This window comes from Heterodontus francisci, chromosome 5 (genome assembly GCF_036365525.1).
Source record: "Heterodontus francisci isolate sHetFra1 chromosome 5, sHetFra1.hap1, whole genome shotgun sequence".
Classification (NCBI taxonomy): domain Eukaryota; kingdom Metazoa; phylum Chordata; class Chondrichthyes; order Heterodontiformes; family Heterodontidae; genus Heterodontus; species Heterodontus francisci.
The window spans coordinates 85,213,959-85,229,518 of NC_090375.1; the positions used below are offsets into that span (position 1 = coordinate 85,213,959).

At 43.7% G+C, this 15,560-nt stretch overlaps 1 protein-coding gene across 2 annotated transcripts in view; it reads left to right on the plus strand.

The window, feature by feature from the left end:
- Positions 1-15,560, plus strand: part of colec12 (collectin sub-family member 12) — a 260,779-nt gene that overhangs the window by 15,987 nt on the left and 229,232 nt on the right. The window contains exon 2 of one of the 2 annotated variants that reach the window (XM_068031711.1): positions 261-314. In XM_068031711.1, the coding sequence (XP_067887812.1) occupies positions 261-314 (54 nt within the window). The remainder of the gene's footprint in view (positions 1-260; positions 315-15,560) is intronic. The other variant, XM_068031712.1, reaches the window with a different exon arrangement.

A 15,560-nucleotide genomic window follows, 5' to 3' on the forward strand; every position in this document is an offset into this window, starting at 1 on the left:
ATATATTGCAACTGAAAAGCCAATACCTGTGAATTTAAGATGTAAGGGGATGTGGGTATGGATCACAACTTTGTCTAATAAAGGAAGCGTAGACCTTGAAGCAGTTGATCATTTCCTTTAATAGTTTGATGTGGAGTGCAGGAGTCCAGTCTTTGCTTTCTCCTGCCTTTATTTGTTAATACCATGTCCAATTTATTGTGCTGATTGTACTGTTTATTCTAGCAGTCGATTTGTTGTACTGATGGAACTATTTGTTTTAGCAGACGACTACAGTGAAGAAGAGGAGGTGCATTCAATGGGTTACAAGAGGTTTGGTGAGTACCCAGTACCAACAAGGTTTGCAAAACTAATCACTTATAGATACATTGTTAAAGATCCTGCAGTATCTACAGAAAAACATTTGATTTGTCAGTAACAGACCAGGTTTTTTGAGGTTAGTATCATGTAATAAAGAACTCTTTACTGGAATACTTTTAGTGCATTTTCCTGAGCATCAGATTGGGTGTAGCTGGAGAAGGCAGGGATAGAGTTACCTGAGATTTAAGGAGCATCACAAAACAACACCTTTGAGTCTGCTTCTGGGAAAGGACTCTCTGAGCCGCTTAGAGTTAAATTTATAAAAGATTTAATATTTATAAGCAACATTGGAAGGGTCAGCCTTGCTGTCTAGTTATATTTCAGAATTCAATTGGGATAATGTTAGAGTAAAGGTTAAGGAGTAGAGACATATGCTGGGATTTTATCCGTGTGTTGGGGGTCTCAACTACCCGCGAGAGCCCCGCACGCCTGCTCTGGGGAAGGCCCTCCAGATCAAGTGCCAATTAGGCACTTCCCTGGGATCACTGACACCGGTGGCAGAAGTCTTGCCTGCTGAGAGCTGTCGGCCAATCAGAGGCTGTCAGCTCTTTAACTGAGCAATGCCACTGCGGAGGCCCTGAACCCAAGCCACAGGCAAGTCTCAGCAGGAGGGGTTTCACGGGTGGGGTTGCATGGGAGTAGAGTGTAGTGGGGGTTGGCAGCAAGGTCAGGGGTTAGCTCTCTGCGGGCTCCCCCCTTCCCGATGCTGGGTCCCTCATTCAGGCACAAAGTGCCTTTTAACAAGGGATGCCCTCCCCCCACCCCCACCCCCAGAGCCAGCAAGCAACCCACACTGGATTGCTTGGAATACAGAGAAGAATCTTAAAATTTGCGAATAATACCAGACTTGCACATGCACCCCCAGATCACTCTGTTCCTGCACACTGTTTAAAACTGTGCCATTAAGTCTATATCGCCTCACCCTATGCCTTCTACCAAAATGCATCACTTCACATATCTCTATTAAATTCCATCTGCTGCTTGTCTGCCCATTCTGCTACTCTATCTATGTCATGTTGCACGTGGTTCAAACATGGACAAAAGAGCCGAACTCAAGAGGTGAGGTGAGAGTGACTGCCCTTGACATCAAGGCAGCATTTGACTGAGTATGGCATCAAGGAGCCCGAGCAAAACTGGAGTCAATGGGAATCGGGGGAAAACTCCCTGCTGGTTGGAGTAATACCTCGCACAAAAGGAGATGGCTGTGGTTGTTGGAGCTCAAACATATGAGCTCCAGGACATCACTGCAGGAGTTCCTCAGGGTAGTGTCCTAGGCCCAATCATCTTCAGCTGCTTCATTAATGACCTTCCTTCAATCATAAGGTCAGAAGTGGGGATGTTCCCTGATGATTGCACAGTGCTCAGCACCATTCACGATTCTTCAGATACTGAAGCAGTCTGTGTAGAAATGCAGCAAGACCTGGACAATATCCAGGCTTGGACTGATGGGTGGCACCGTACAAGTGCCGGGCAATGACCATCTCCAACAAGAGAGAATCTAACCATCTCCCTTTGTTTGCCACTCCTCTAAGATTGGTATCATCAGCAAATTTTGAGATTCTACTCTGTATTCCAAGATCCAATTCATTTATATAGAGTAAAAAAAAGCAGTGGTCCTAGCACTGACCTTTGGGAAACACCACTGTCTACCATCCTCCAGTCTGAAAAACAAACATTTACCATGACTCACTGTTTTCTGACCTTAAGCCAATTTTTTATCCAATTGGACACTGACCCTCCTATTCCACATACCTCAATTTTGTTAACCAGTTTTTTTAGTTTAGTTTAGTTTAGTTTAGAGATACAGCACTGAAACAGGCCCTTCGGCCCACCGAGTCTGTGCCAACCATCAACCACCCATTCATACTAATCCTACACTAATCCCATATCCCTACCATATCCTCACCTGTCCCTATATTTCCCTACCACCTACCTATACTAGGGGCAATTTATAATGGCCAATTAACCTATCAACCTGCAAGTCTTTGGCACGTGGGAGGAAACCGGAGCACCCGGAGGAAACCCACGCAGACACAGGGAGAACTTGCAAACTCCACACAGGCAGTACCCAGAGTTGAACCCGGGTCGCTGGAGCTGTGAGGCTGCGGTGCTAACCACTGCGCCACTGTGGTACTTTATCAAAAGCTTTCTTAAAATCCAGATATTCAACATCCATTGCATTCCCTTCATCAACCTTCTCTGTTACTTCATCAAAAAATTAATTTAGATTAGTCTGATGAACTGCATGATCTGCCTTTTACAAATCCGTGCTGGCTATCCTTAATTAATCAAACCTCTCTAAGTGCCTGTTGATTTTTTTCCCCTGATTATTGTTTCTAAAATCTTACCCACAACTGATGTTAACTTAAGTGGCCTGTATAGCTGCTAGGACTGTTTTTACATGCTTTCTTGAATAAGGGTGTCACTTTTGCCACTTTCCAATCCTATGGCACCTCACCCATATCAAAGGGATTGGAAGATTATGGCAAGCCCTTCCACTTCCTTTAGCCACCTGGGATGCAAGCCATCCAGACCGGGTGACTTACGTACCCTAAGCATAGCCAGTACATCCTCCCTCTCAATTTGTACTTCGACCATTGCCTCCACTCTCTCTGTTTCTACCAATATTATGTCAGATTCCTCTTTCTTACTAAATACCAATGCAAAGTACTCATTAAGTATTCATGCCTTGCCCCGTCCCTCTAAGCATAAATTACCCGCTTTGCCCCTAATATGCCCTACTCCACTTCTTACTATCCACTTACTATTTACATGCCGGGAGAAGATTTTTGGGTTCCCTTTTATGGTGCCCGCCATTCTATTCTGATATCCTCTCTTTGCCAATCTTATTTTCCTCTTCACCTCATCTCTCAACTTATTGTATTCGGCCTGGCCCTCACTTGAAGAATTCACCTGACATGCATCATACACCCTCTTTTTTTTGTTTCATCATAATCTCTATCACCCCTGTCATCCAAGGAGCCCTGTTTTTGGTTCCCCTACCTTTCACCCTTGTTGGAATGTACCTAGCAGGAGGACTTTCCGAACTATGTTCAGGAGAACTTCCTTGCTCAGTATGTTCTCGGTCCAACTAGGAAGGAGGCATTGTTGGATCCAGTGCTGGGGCATGAGGTGGGCCAAGTAGTGTCTGTGGGGGAACACTTGGGTAAGAATGATCATGATATCATAAGGTTTAGATTAGTAATGGAGAAGAGCAAGATACAATCTAAAGCAGAATAAATAAATTGGAAGAGGGTTTACTTCAATGGGATATAAGGGGATCTAGCCAGGGTAAAATGGAACCAAAGATTGACAGGAAAAACTTTAACAGAATGGGTGATCTTTAAGGAGGAGATGTTTCAGGTACAGGCTAGTGGTTTTATTTGTACATTTTTGGGAGATTGTTCAAGCATTTTAAAATGAATGGTACAATGTGAATGTTTCAGGGGAGAATTGCTGATCAAGAAGGTCTTTGGTATACTCAGACAATGCTTCACTGCTTTTGTAGCTGCTGTATGTATCTCTGAAAAGATGGCCAACTAATGACAGCATAGTACATGATGCACACTGTAACTATTAATAGTTAGATCAGTAAGGATCAGCAGGAAGCAAAGGAGATCAAAGAACAGCAACAACATCTGCCTTTTGAAAAATATGGATAACTAGTAGAATGAGAACAGCAGTGGCTGATTTTTGATCTGCTGCATTGCCGTTGTCCAGTGATGTTGTCCCATCTACTTGGCTGATGTTGCCCTGCACCTTATCACTATTCATCAAAATGATCATTTTGCTGATATACCTTGATGTTTACAAAACAGTCATAGGTAATGTGATGTTATAATTAGTGGCAACATATATTTAACTGTTATGTACAAGACCGGAATATCTCTGTGCCTTTCACACATCACATGTACAGAACTGTGATGTGTGAAAAGGTGTATTTATATGCAAAGACTTATTGTATGATGAAAATCAATGCCATAAAGTGAAAGATTGAAATGAATTCACTATTTGTGTGTAGCATGTGGTGGCCTTTTCTTTGAACTGCTGCAGTCCTTGTAGTGATGATATTAGTTAGGGAATTTTAGGATTTCTACCCAGTGACAATGGTGGATTAATGGTATATGTCCAAGTCAGGATGGTGTATGACTTTGAGAGGTGCTTCCTGGCTTCAGAGTTCATGGGATTGCAAGGTGCTGTTGAAGTTGTGTGCGATGACCTTAAGCATACCACCTTAAGAAGCTGTAAGTGAAGGTCACCGGAGGAAGTGATGTGGCATCACACACGACCAGGGAGTTGTGGATGTAGCCGGACTGAGTGAGATGTATTTAGATGTGGCTTGTGCAGTAATTGTTTGTATATATGTGTTCTAGTTATGTTATAATAAAAACCCATGTTTTCTTTGGATATTAGTTGGAGTCCTGTGAGTCTTACAATAGTTCACATATCAAAGGAATAAATACTATTACAAAAGTAAGCTTGATGAGTTGCTGCTGTATATACCTGTAGATAGTGCAAACTGCAGCCACAGTGCACCAGTGATAGATATCGAGCTCAGTGATGGGACATCAACTAGATTTTATCCTGTACAGTGCCGAGATTCTTGAGTGTTGCTGCAGCTGCACCCATCTAGGCAAAAGGCACTGTTCTGTTGAAGAACCCGTATAAGTTGCTCAAATCCTTCCTGCTGGTCGGTCTGCAGTCTTTCTTCTGATTAAAGCCTGTTCTCATTAATTCGCGCATTTTGTCACCCAAGATTCCCATCGTTGCAGGGTGAGCATCATTCTGAGATACACACATGATGTTTATGGACTCATTGACTGAGGTTGCTGTAGCATGTCCCACTGCATTTGACACTTGCCAGATTTACTGAAAGACTGGAAACATCTTGAAATGCCATTTTGTTCATTTTGCTTCAGATATTATACACAGACTGAGTCAGAATTCCTGGATCTTGGTTTACACAGGTTCCCCTGAAACCAAATTAAGTGGACACACCAAGCACATGGTTCAGCATCTTCCTCTTAAAGAGGTCACCTGACTGACCTACACCTGTAGGCATGGGGTTTAGAGGCATTGGACTTCCATTCAGCATCTTCAAGTCTCTCTAAAGACTCCTCCAGTGACATTGCCTGTTCAATAATGCTATTGCCTTCAAAGTGTGTACATACTTTCCTAGCCAATGAATTAGTGATTCCGTGGTGCCAATTTGTACAGAAGAGAAATACTGTTCCTGTTGCTCTTCCTCTTGCCCCTGTAGGTCATCAGTGATTGCACTTGTGGATTCTCCATCTGTGAGGAAAGTATATGGAACAATATATTACTATGCACTCATGCTAGTCCTTGTGATACAAATATCTTCTTTATTGATTGAATACTGTGATACTTGCTTCAGATGTCATATCCTAAGCATGTGGTATGTATGCAGGCATGCAAAAATTTTGCGAGAATGAGGATCGCCCACTTTAAGCCGACCTACTTAATAAAAGAGTCTTTCAGCCGATACACTTTACTAGATGGACTTCCCAGGATAGCACGATCTTCTCTCAGAACTATCCTTTTCTTGCTTTTTTTAAACAAATATGATTTTTACAATATTGGATAGCTTGTGTTTTCCTCAGATGTGGAGGTCTACACAATTTGAAAGCAACTTGCATATTAATTTTAATTGTTGTACCATATTTGCATCACATTTTGATGGCAGCAGGACACTTACGTGACAAACTGCTTGCCATTAATGGCAACACAATACATCTTTGACCTTTCATTTATCTATTACTGCTGTCTGACTTTTGTACTTTTGAACAAATCGTTCAACATTTTACTGACCTCATCCATAATCCAGGTCAGTTACAGATACAGCCTTCACCATGTCAGCAACTGCAAAGAGGCATGCTGATATCTGGTCTAATCTGACATTTCAGCTACCTCTCATCTGTCAAGACCATGGCTGGACATTTCCTTGTAAATACTTGTGTTCCACCACTGCAACTTTACCCAAAGCTTGGCTGAAACATTGTTTCCATGTAAATGGGGGATTCTGTCACACTTCTGGTGAAGTTACTGTGGGGGTGCAGGGGAATTCCAAAGAAATATCTACAGTTTTATCCAGAGACCAGTCTGTGAAGAGTTTTCTTGTGTGCATTTGAAACATAGTCATCCAGAATGGTGATGCCTGCAGCAGATAAACCAGTTCAGAATTGTGAAAGTGGTAATATCAGAGCTAAATTGCAACTGACCACATTTCAGGCATTAGTACTAATGCCAACATGAGCGATAGATTGTTGAAAACATATGGCTTTCACATAGAAGAAAGTTAGCATTGATAAACCCAGAACCCAAAGGAACAGTAACTTTCAAAGAGCCAAATGTATCAAATATGTTAGAAATGATAAGCTGGAAGTAAATAATGGAGAATAATAAAAAAAATCGTTATCTCTTGTAAACTAATCCTGTTGCATGTTTTAACAGATCTGTACTTCTTTCTATATCCATTGTGGTTACTGGTGAAAAATAATGAAACATGCAGCTATTGACAAGGTTTCCAAATTTTAGTTTATTTTTATTGGAACAACTTAGCTGTAAGTTTCTGCTGAAAATGCAATCCAGCAAAAACATGAGAATGAAAGAAAAATCCTGATTGTTTCTGGAAAATTTAGGATTGTAACAAGTGGCATGAATGCTTACTTTAGATCATTGAGACTTCACTAGCATTGCCTGCAAATGAAGCTGAGATCTAAGGTGGTAAAGGGTCAATTTCCAAATCTTGCACTTACAAAGTTCCGGCTCACCCATTGACAGCATATATCAGAAATTTGGGCTTGTGTTGCGCATAATTGTATGGCCACTGGTAGCGGGAAAATCATGCGCAGCACATGTGCAAAAGCAAAATGCTGCAGGTACTGGAAATCTAAAATAAAAACAGAAAATGCTGAAAACACTCAGCAGTCTGGCAGCATCTGTAGAAAAGGAAACAGAGTTTACATTTCAGGTTGAAGACCTTTAAGCAGTTCTGATGAAAGGTCATCAACCTAAAACACTCACTCTGTTTCTCTCTTCACAGATGCTACCAGACCTGTTGAGTGTTTCCAGCATTTTCTGTTTTAATTTCATGCTCAGCACATGTCTGGATTTCTTAGGTACACTCCCTACCAGAAGTTCAAAGTCAGGAAACCTCCCTTTAAATTGTTCCTTTGAGAAAAATAATGAAGGAATGCTTGCTTTTCTTCACTAAAAATACAGTTAATTTTCATTTGGTGACTAATTTTAGTTTGATTCCAAAAAGTAAAACCTATAGATTGGGGTGGGAGGTTGGTTCTGGTAGGACTAATAATACAAAAAACATTCTGTGCAGTCATTAAAATTCATATAGTGAAGAAAATCTGAGTGAGGCTGCTGTATTCATAGTTTAGTTCAAAACCATCAACATCTGCAGTTGGCAATCTGAAAGTCCCTGGGGACTATATAGACTCCAAAGTGTGCTTATCTGTTTCCTGCTTTTGTTATTATTGCTTAGCTGTAACTTTATATCCCGTGGGTTTCAGTGAATGATATTGCTCCCATTTCTCATCTGTGTTAGCATGCCAAAGACTATTTCTTGGATTTTCTGTGCTGGGTGTTAATTTTCATATTGTGTAAAGCAATACAGAAAAAAAATTAAAAGCATTAAAACTCTTAATCAACTGGGGCAGAGATAGCACCATATTAATGGTCAGTGTCTTGGTGAGTAATACTAGGCCCATGTGATCTTCTGGACTGGTTTCGATTGGTGGAAGAAGTTGGAGTGGAACTTTCCAGAGTATTTTTTCCCTTGTTGGTCCTGGGTTTTTCTTTGCGTTTTGCCTCTCCCAAGAGACTACATGGCTGCAGTGGAGGGAAGAGGAGTGAGGGTAGTGCTTAGACACGAAGCTTATTGTGATGTGGGAAGGCTTCATGGACCATCAGGTCTTTTCCTGCCCGTCACTTTTGTATGTTCATAACATAAATCATCAACGTTCAATCCCCTCCAAGGAACTGAAAGTTTGAAAAAATGTTTCTAGTCTGCAATATTACTTTTGGATGAGTGCAACTTTGAGAATTACTAGTAATTTGTTTCCCCTGCATTCATTCTAACCTTGTAGAAACATGGCCAAGGTTAAGAAACCAAGGCCACGAAATTGGGCTCTGTATGGAAACACCAAAAGCCAAAAATGGCTTGGGTCACAATCCTGGTGTGGCCTGTGTGGCGGGCCATGCTGGGAAGGCACTAGCGCAGAAATACTGTGCATGCGCCAGAAGCGTCAGGAGAGTTCCTATCATAACATCAATCAGCTGCTCTTTGATTTCATGCACGTTTCAGAAACTTGGGTCTGGATTTCCAATCTGGAGTCGGGAACCCGACGCTCGAATCATTCCCAGGTCCCAACCCTATGCTGCGGCTGTGTTGCTGGCGCAATGCTATTTTAATATGCAAGGCCCCCAATTGGGCCGAAGCTGAGCTTGGCGCCTGATTATTGGTACCGGGTGCTGCCTAGAGGCAGGAACTGGCTCTGCAGTGCGATGCTGAAAGGCAGATGGCAGCCAGTACTGGGCTTGCTGTTGCCTTGCAGATTGGTGCAGGCAGGAGAGCAAAGGGCCAGCAGCCTCATGGTGCATGGCCAAATGGTTCATCACAAGGTATTTGAACTGCTCTGCTCAAGCAATGGCACCTCAGTTTGAATAACCCTTTTTCTTCAACACTTTAATTCAGCAGCAACATCACAGTTTGGCTCTCCACAGTGCTCCGTAACGTGCTCCAGACCGTTTGCTCTTCCTGTTTGCCGCTTTGAAAATTTCTTCCGGGCCCTCTCCAGCCCATTAACAAGCTCTTTAACCAGCTTAATGGGCAGCTAATTGGAGGTGAGCAGGTTTCCATCTCTCCCACCCGCTCACCTCCGCCCTTGCTTTGAGGTCTTGGAAGACTGGTATGCCATCCAGAAGCGCTATTTAAAAGCACCCTACCTCGTCGCCATGAGCGTTTAAAAATTTAGCCTTTGGTCTCCACATGTGCACTGAACACCCATGCTCATAACTGTCAGTTAAACAGGCATTCAGCAGCACAAGGGATGCCCCTACTAGCGTTATTTAAAGGGGCAGGCATCCAACTTGTAGTTGAGGTAATTTTGACTTTCGTCCACTGTGGCAAAGTTAGTGGAAGTGCTGTGCCTTGTATTTGGAGGTTTTATGATGAGCTGCTGCATACTTTCAGGAATGCCAGAGAATTTGGTGACCCAGTTCTGCACGAGGTATGGGGGCTGTGGTTGCAGTGCCTCTCAGTCAGCAATATTACCGAGAAATGGAACAAAGGCTGCAGAGAGGGGAAGCTCTGGGAAGAGAGAGGGGAAGCTCTGGAAGGAGAGAGGGGAAGCTCTGGAAAGAGCGAGGGAAAGCTGTGGGAAGAAAGAGGGGAAGCTCTGGAAAGAGAGAGGGGAAGCTCTGGAAAGAGAGAGGGGAAGCTCTGGAAAGAGAGAAGGGAAGCTCTGGAATGAGAGAGAGGTAGCTCTGTGAAGAGAGAGGGGAAGGTCTGGAAAGAGAGAGGGGAAGCTCTGGAAAGAGAGAGGGGAAGCTCTGGGAAGAGAGAGGGGAAGCTCTGGAAAGAGAGAAGGGAAGCTCTGGAATGAGAGAGGGGAAGCTCTGGGAAGAGAGAGGGGAAGGTCTGGAAAGAGAGGAGGGGAAGCTCTGGGAAGAGAGAGGGGAAGCTCTGGAAAGAGAGAGGGGAAGCTCTGGAAAGAGAGAAGGGAAGCTCTGGAATGAGAGAGGGGAAGCTCTGGGAAGAGAGAGGGGAAGGTCTGGAAAGAGAGAATGGAAGCTCTGGAAAGAGAGAAAGGAAGCTCAGGGAAGAGGGAGGGGAAACTCAGGGAAGAGGCAGACGATGCTCTGGGACGCGGGAGGGAAAGGTGGAGGGCTCTCCACAGAAATCCCTACCTACCATGAGTTTTTCAAGAGCACTTCTACCTCCACTTAATCCAGGAGATCCGATTAGATAGCCAGTGAGTACAATTTTATGGTAGAATACCATGTCCTTACAACGTAACATAATTGCCAAAACTTTATTGTTTCCTTTCTTAAAAAGATCTCAGGACATGTAAAAATGAAATATCTACTTTTGGTTACCAATGTGGACTGCATAGGTTCCATGCTACAATAGAGTCAGGAGTTCCACAAAAATTATATGGCTTATTTGATCTGATACTTCCAGAATGCTAACCATACCCACTTCCCATTACAGTATCTAGCTGTTTCTTAAATGAGATTCAGTGTCTTGCCCTCAACAACTCTCCCAACTGTTGATTAAAATATTCATGAATAACTTCCTAGAATCTATCTTAAACTGCATTTTCAGAATTCTAAACCTGTGTTCTCTTGCTGTGTCCTTGGAGCTTCCAAAATACTGGAATACGTTTATCTTTATGCTGTTAATTATATAATGTCACTCTACATGTTCCCTTCCCAGACATGTCTTCAAGCTTATAGTCCCTAACACATCTTTCTAACACAGACCGCCCCCCCTCCCCCTCACCCAGCCTTGTTTCTCTCCTCTGCACTATCTCTAGGGCCTGGTTCATCCCATTGGCCTAGATCATCAACCTTGGCCTAGATCATCAACCTTCGCCCACCTGAAAATAAGCACAAACGTGGTGAGCATGAGCAGAAACCAGTTCAGAATCACGGACCGTTGAGTTTCTGTCCACACATTAGACCACTGCGTTTTCTCCCCAATCTCGTCCCAATGGTGTGCTCCTACTGTTTCGTCAGCAACTCAGCAGCCGCATGCACAACAACTTACATTTATATAGGTCCTTTAATGTATTAAAACATCCCAAGATATTTCACAGGAGCTTTATCAAACAAAATTTGACACCAAGTAACGTGAAAAGATATTGGAGCAGCTGACCAAAAGCTTGGTAAAAAAAGTAGGTTAGAAGGAGCATCTTAAAGGAGGACAGGGTAATATTATTTGCTAGCTTTTACATCATTTTAGCCTCCCCCATGCTACTTGTAAGGCCTGTTTGTACAGAATGGAGGGCACAGTACACAAGAATATAAATTGTGATGGAGGCAATGAAATGTCAAAGATCATTTGAGTAAGTTGAGATTTTCACTTCATATTAGGAGATCATTTATTTCTGCAGTCTATTTCAGGCTGTGACCTTAAGGGCAACTGTTTCTCAGGACTGAAGTTGTCAATCACGATAGAGAAAGGTTTAAAGGTTTCTGACAATCTCATAAAGGGGAATTCCCCTTGCTTGTGAGTGAAGATGACGTTAAGTTTGGGCATTCCTCTGTATTTGGCCTTCCTTGACAATGAGGAAGAAGAGCAAAAGGATCAGAGAAAGGTCTGTCTGCATGGGAAGCAAATAAAAGGGTGATGAGTTAACCAGCCAACAAAATATACATCCAACACTTACATCTTACATCCAACTTTGAGGACCAATGCTTGAGATTCCAATTTCCCAAGTTATGTATTAGAAAATTAATACCTAAGGAAATTTATTACTTCATATTAAATATAAGAGCAATGCACTATCAGTCATCCCTTTAGTGCTTCCACATCCTTTAGTACTTGTAGATAACACTGAAATTCTGCTAGGTACCACATCAATGCCTGACATGTAGGGGTTGTCCAGCTGCTGATAGCCACTATGAACCTCATGGGACTGATGTGGCTGTTCACTCTGGCAGCCACTTCCTAAAAGGACCAACCATATGTGCATCTCAAGTAAATCATCTGGGTAACCGAGTCCTTTCACTGTGTACCAACATACTCGGGCATCTGGGGATCTAATAGAAAGATTTGGTGGACCTATATTCCTGAAAGAATATTAGATCCCAAGAAGAAGACCTGCCTCCCAGGCCATTGGTGTTTGGCATGTTCTCTGAAAAAACATTATTTGTCAGAAAAGCAGTCCAAATGGTCTCTATTAGAGCTGTGAATCTCCTCATGATCCTGCTCTCAAAGTAGTTATCCAAGTGGCCGATGAACAGACAGCCACGAGAGTTAGCATTGACGCTTCACAATGTCCAAACTGGTAAAACAGGGTAACTTTAGGCTGGATTCTCTTCTTCAGGGAGGAGTTCCAGCCAGATGGGATTTCAGCCACCCCTCTGATTATGAGCCTGCAAGCCATTTCCATGGGTTAAGGTTTATTTCTGATGTGTGTCAGGCTTCTAGTGGGATTCCTGTTGCCAAGTGGGAGCCCACCAGAGGATGGCTGTAAAATCACAGAGGTGCTCCAATGGGATTATCACTGCAGTGGCAGAATGGCAGTGAGGCGCTTAAAGGAGCAGAAGAACCCCATAGATTTGCAGCCTTAGCAGAGACTGAGGCCACTTTCCCTTCAGATAAATGCCAGGAGTCAAGTCCTGAGGACCTGGATGTAGTGCTTCAAAATGTTCAATGACCCCCCCCACAAGTGGTCAAGGTTGGTGAATACACCTTCCAAAACTATATCCTACCAACAGCATGACTAACCTCTGACACTGCTCACCACACCCCCATCACCTACCAATAATCACTATTCATCAGGACTCAAACCTAAGATTCCTATGCTCCAGCGCACCCTCATACACTTAGTTCCATTCCGCTTGTACAGGTGGACAATGGAGGCATCGTTGTACTCTTGCAGGATTGTTCCTTGCTCCCACATAGACTAAAGGAGTTCAGTGAGCTTCTTGACCAGGCATTGACCTCAGCCTTGTGGACCTCAGCTGTGATGGCATCAGCTCCTGGAGCTTTGCCGCTAGGGAGGAGTTTCATAGCTTTTGTAGTTTCTAACTACAAGGTCATCAAGAGAACAGTTGATGGCAACTTGTGGCAGCCTGTTGATAGCATCTTCATTGATGGAAGAAGGCTGATTGAGGATGTAATTAAAGTGTTCTGCCCATCTTTCTAGAATTTAGACTTTTTCTGTGAGCAGTGTTGACCTGACGGCAACGAAAATTGGTGATGAACCAGTAGACTGGGGCCCGTAGACAGAGTGCAGAGCATCATAGAATCTCTTCCAGTCTTTGTGGTCGGCATTTAATTGGGGCTCATCTGCTTTCTGATTCAGCCAAGTGTCTTCCATCTTTCTGAGCTTGCATTGGACAGTCCTTCATTTGTTTCGGTAGACATCGTGATTGTCATTGAGGTAAGCCTGACAGAGGCGATGTTTCTCCTCCAGACGTTTCTGGATCACCTCATTGTATTCGTTGAACCAATCTTGATGCTTATGAGAGGTCGGGCCAAGGACCTCTAGAGCAGTGGAGTACACTATATCCTTGAAGGTCGCCTAGCCATCCTCAGTGTAGTGAGTGTCCATTTTCGCTCTACACAGGCGACTCTCAAGTTTTTCTGAGAGAGATTCCTTCATGACTGCTTGTTTGAGCCTTGAGAGAGATAATCACAGAGGAACCTTACTCCTCTTCGTCGCCGGCAAAATCTTCACCAGAATCCTTCTGAACCGCTTAGTGCAACATCTCGACCAAGATCTGCTGCCAGAGAGTCAGAGCGGTTTCAGAATAGGTCGAGGAACCACTGATATGGTGTTTGCAGCTAGACAGCTCCAGGAGAAATGCCAAGAACAGAATATGGACCTCCACAGCACATTTGTTCAGCAAGGCTTTTGACACAATCAGTCGTGAAGGCCTTTGGAAGGTAATGGAGAAATTCGGCTGCCCTAAGAAATTCATCAAAATGATTTGACAGTTCCATGACAGCATGTCCTGGATGATGGTGAGTCTTCTGACCCATTCCCAGTTACTGATGGAGTTAAGCAGGGCTGCATGCTACCACTAACTATCTTCATATGTTTTTCTCTGCCATGCTATCTGATGCCTTCCATGATAGTGGTGCTGGCATCTAAATCAGATATTGCATGGATGGGAAGCTGCTCAATCTGAGATGACTCAGGGCAAAATCCAAGGTCTCCAAAGACATATTTCAAGGTTTCCTGTTTGCTGATGCTTGGCAACCAGTAGTTTCCAGTTCAGAGCTAGGCATGCAATGTAACATGGATTTGTTCTCCAATGCATGCAATGACTTTGGCCTTACGACAGCACAAAGAAAACTGAAGTAATGTACCAGCCTGCTCCAGGAAAGCCCTATCTCGAACCTAAGGTTTCAATCCATGACCAGAACATGCCAGCAGTGGATAGGTTCACCTACCTTGGCAGCATACTCTCAAGCTGTCTATATCAGTGACAGGAAACATGCAAGAATTACCAAAGCAAGCCTTTGGCAGACTTCAAACATCAATCTGAGAATGAAGAGGAATAAGTCTGCCTACCAAACTGAAAGTCTATAGAGCAATAGTCCTGCCCACTCTGCTGTACACATGCAAGACTTGGACTGTGTAGCAGCATCATGCCAAGAAACTCAACCACTTTCACTTGAGCTGCCTTCGGAATACCAGACACTGAGGTGCTCACCCAACCTCGCATGTCAAGCATCCACACCATATTGAGACAGTCACAACCATGTAGCCAGAGTGCCTGAAACTTGCTTACCAAAGCGAATCTTCTATGGCACAACCAAATAAAAAAGGGTACGTCCTCCTTCGAAAGCAAGCACATATCAAAGGCAGAGAGAAAACGCAAGGAGAGGAAATCCTGAGCTAGCAGCTCATCCAAAATTCAATTGTCTGTGGTATCCTGCCCTGTTTGCAGCAGAACCTTCCAGGCACAGATCAGCTTTAGCAGTCACCTACGTAACCACCGGAACCCTACCAAACACCCCAAATGATGGACATGGTCATCTTCACCTCAAAGGATGAATGACAACAAACACACTTAGCACTTCCCTCCCTCTTACAGGACAAGGTAGCACACAACTGGAGACAGCAGGAGCTAACCAGACAGTGACAGGCACGGTTGCATGTCCTTACCCCCATGGAGGAGATGGTGCTGGCCATTATTGGGCCAGCTATTGCTGAGGCCGTGGCTAGCAGCGAGGCTGAAACCCTGGAAGATGATAGTATCCTCATGCCTAATCCTCCTTTTCACATCCCACCTCCTCCTTATCCCACACTTTCCTCTCATTTCCAAGCTGTAGCTGGTGTAAGCAAGCACCTCTTACTTGCCCCACCACCTCGCTTCACAACCGTACCCTTGTGCCTTTCTCCTATTTGATAATCAAGAAGTGCAACCTGGCCAGGCAATGAAAGAACAGCAAGGGGAAATTGATAATGAAGATGCAGCACCTTCGC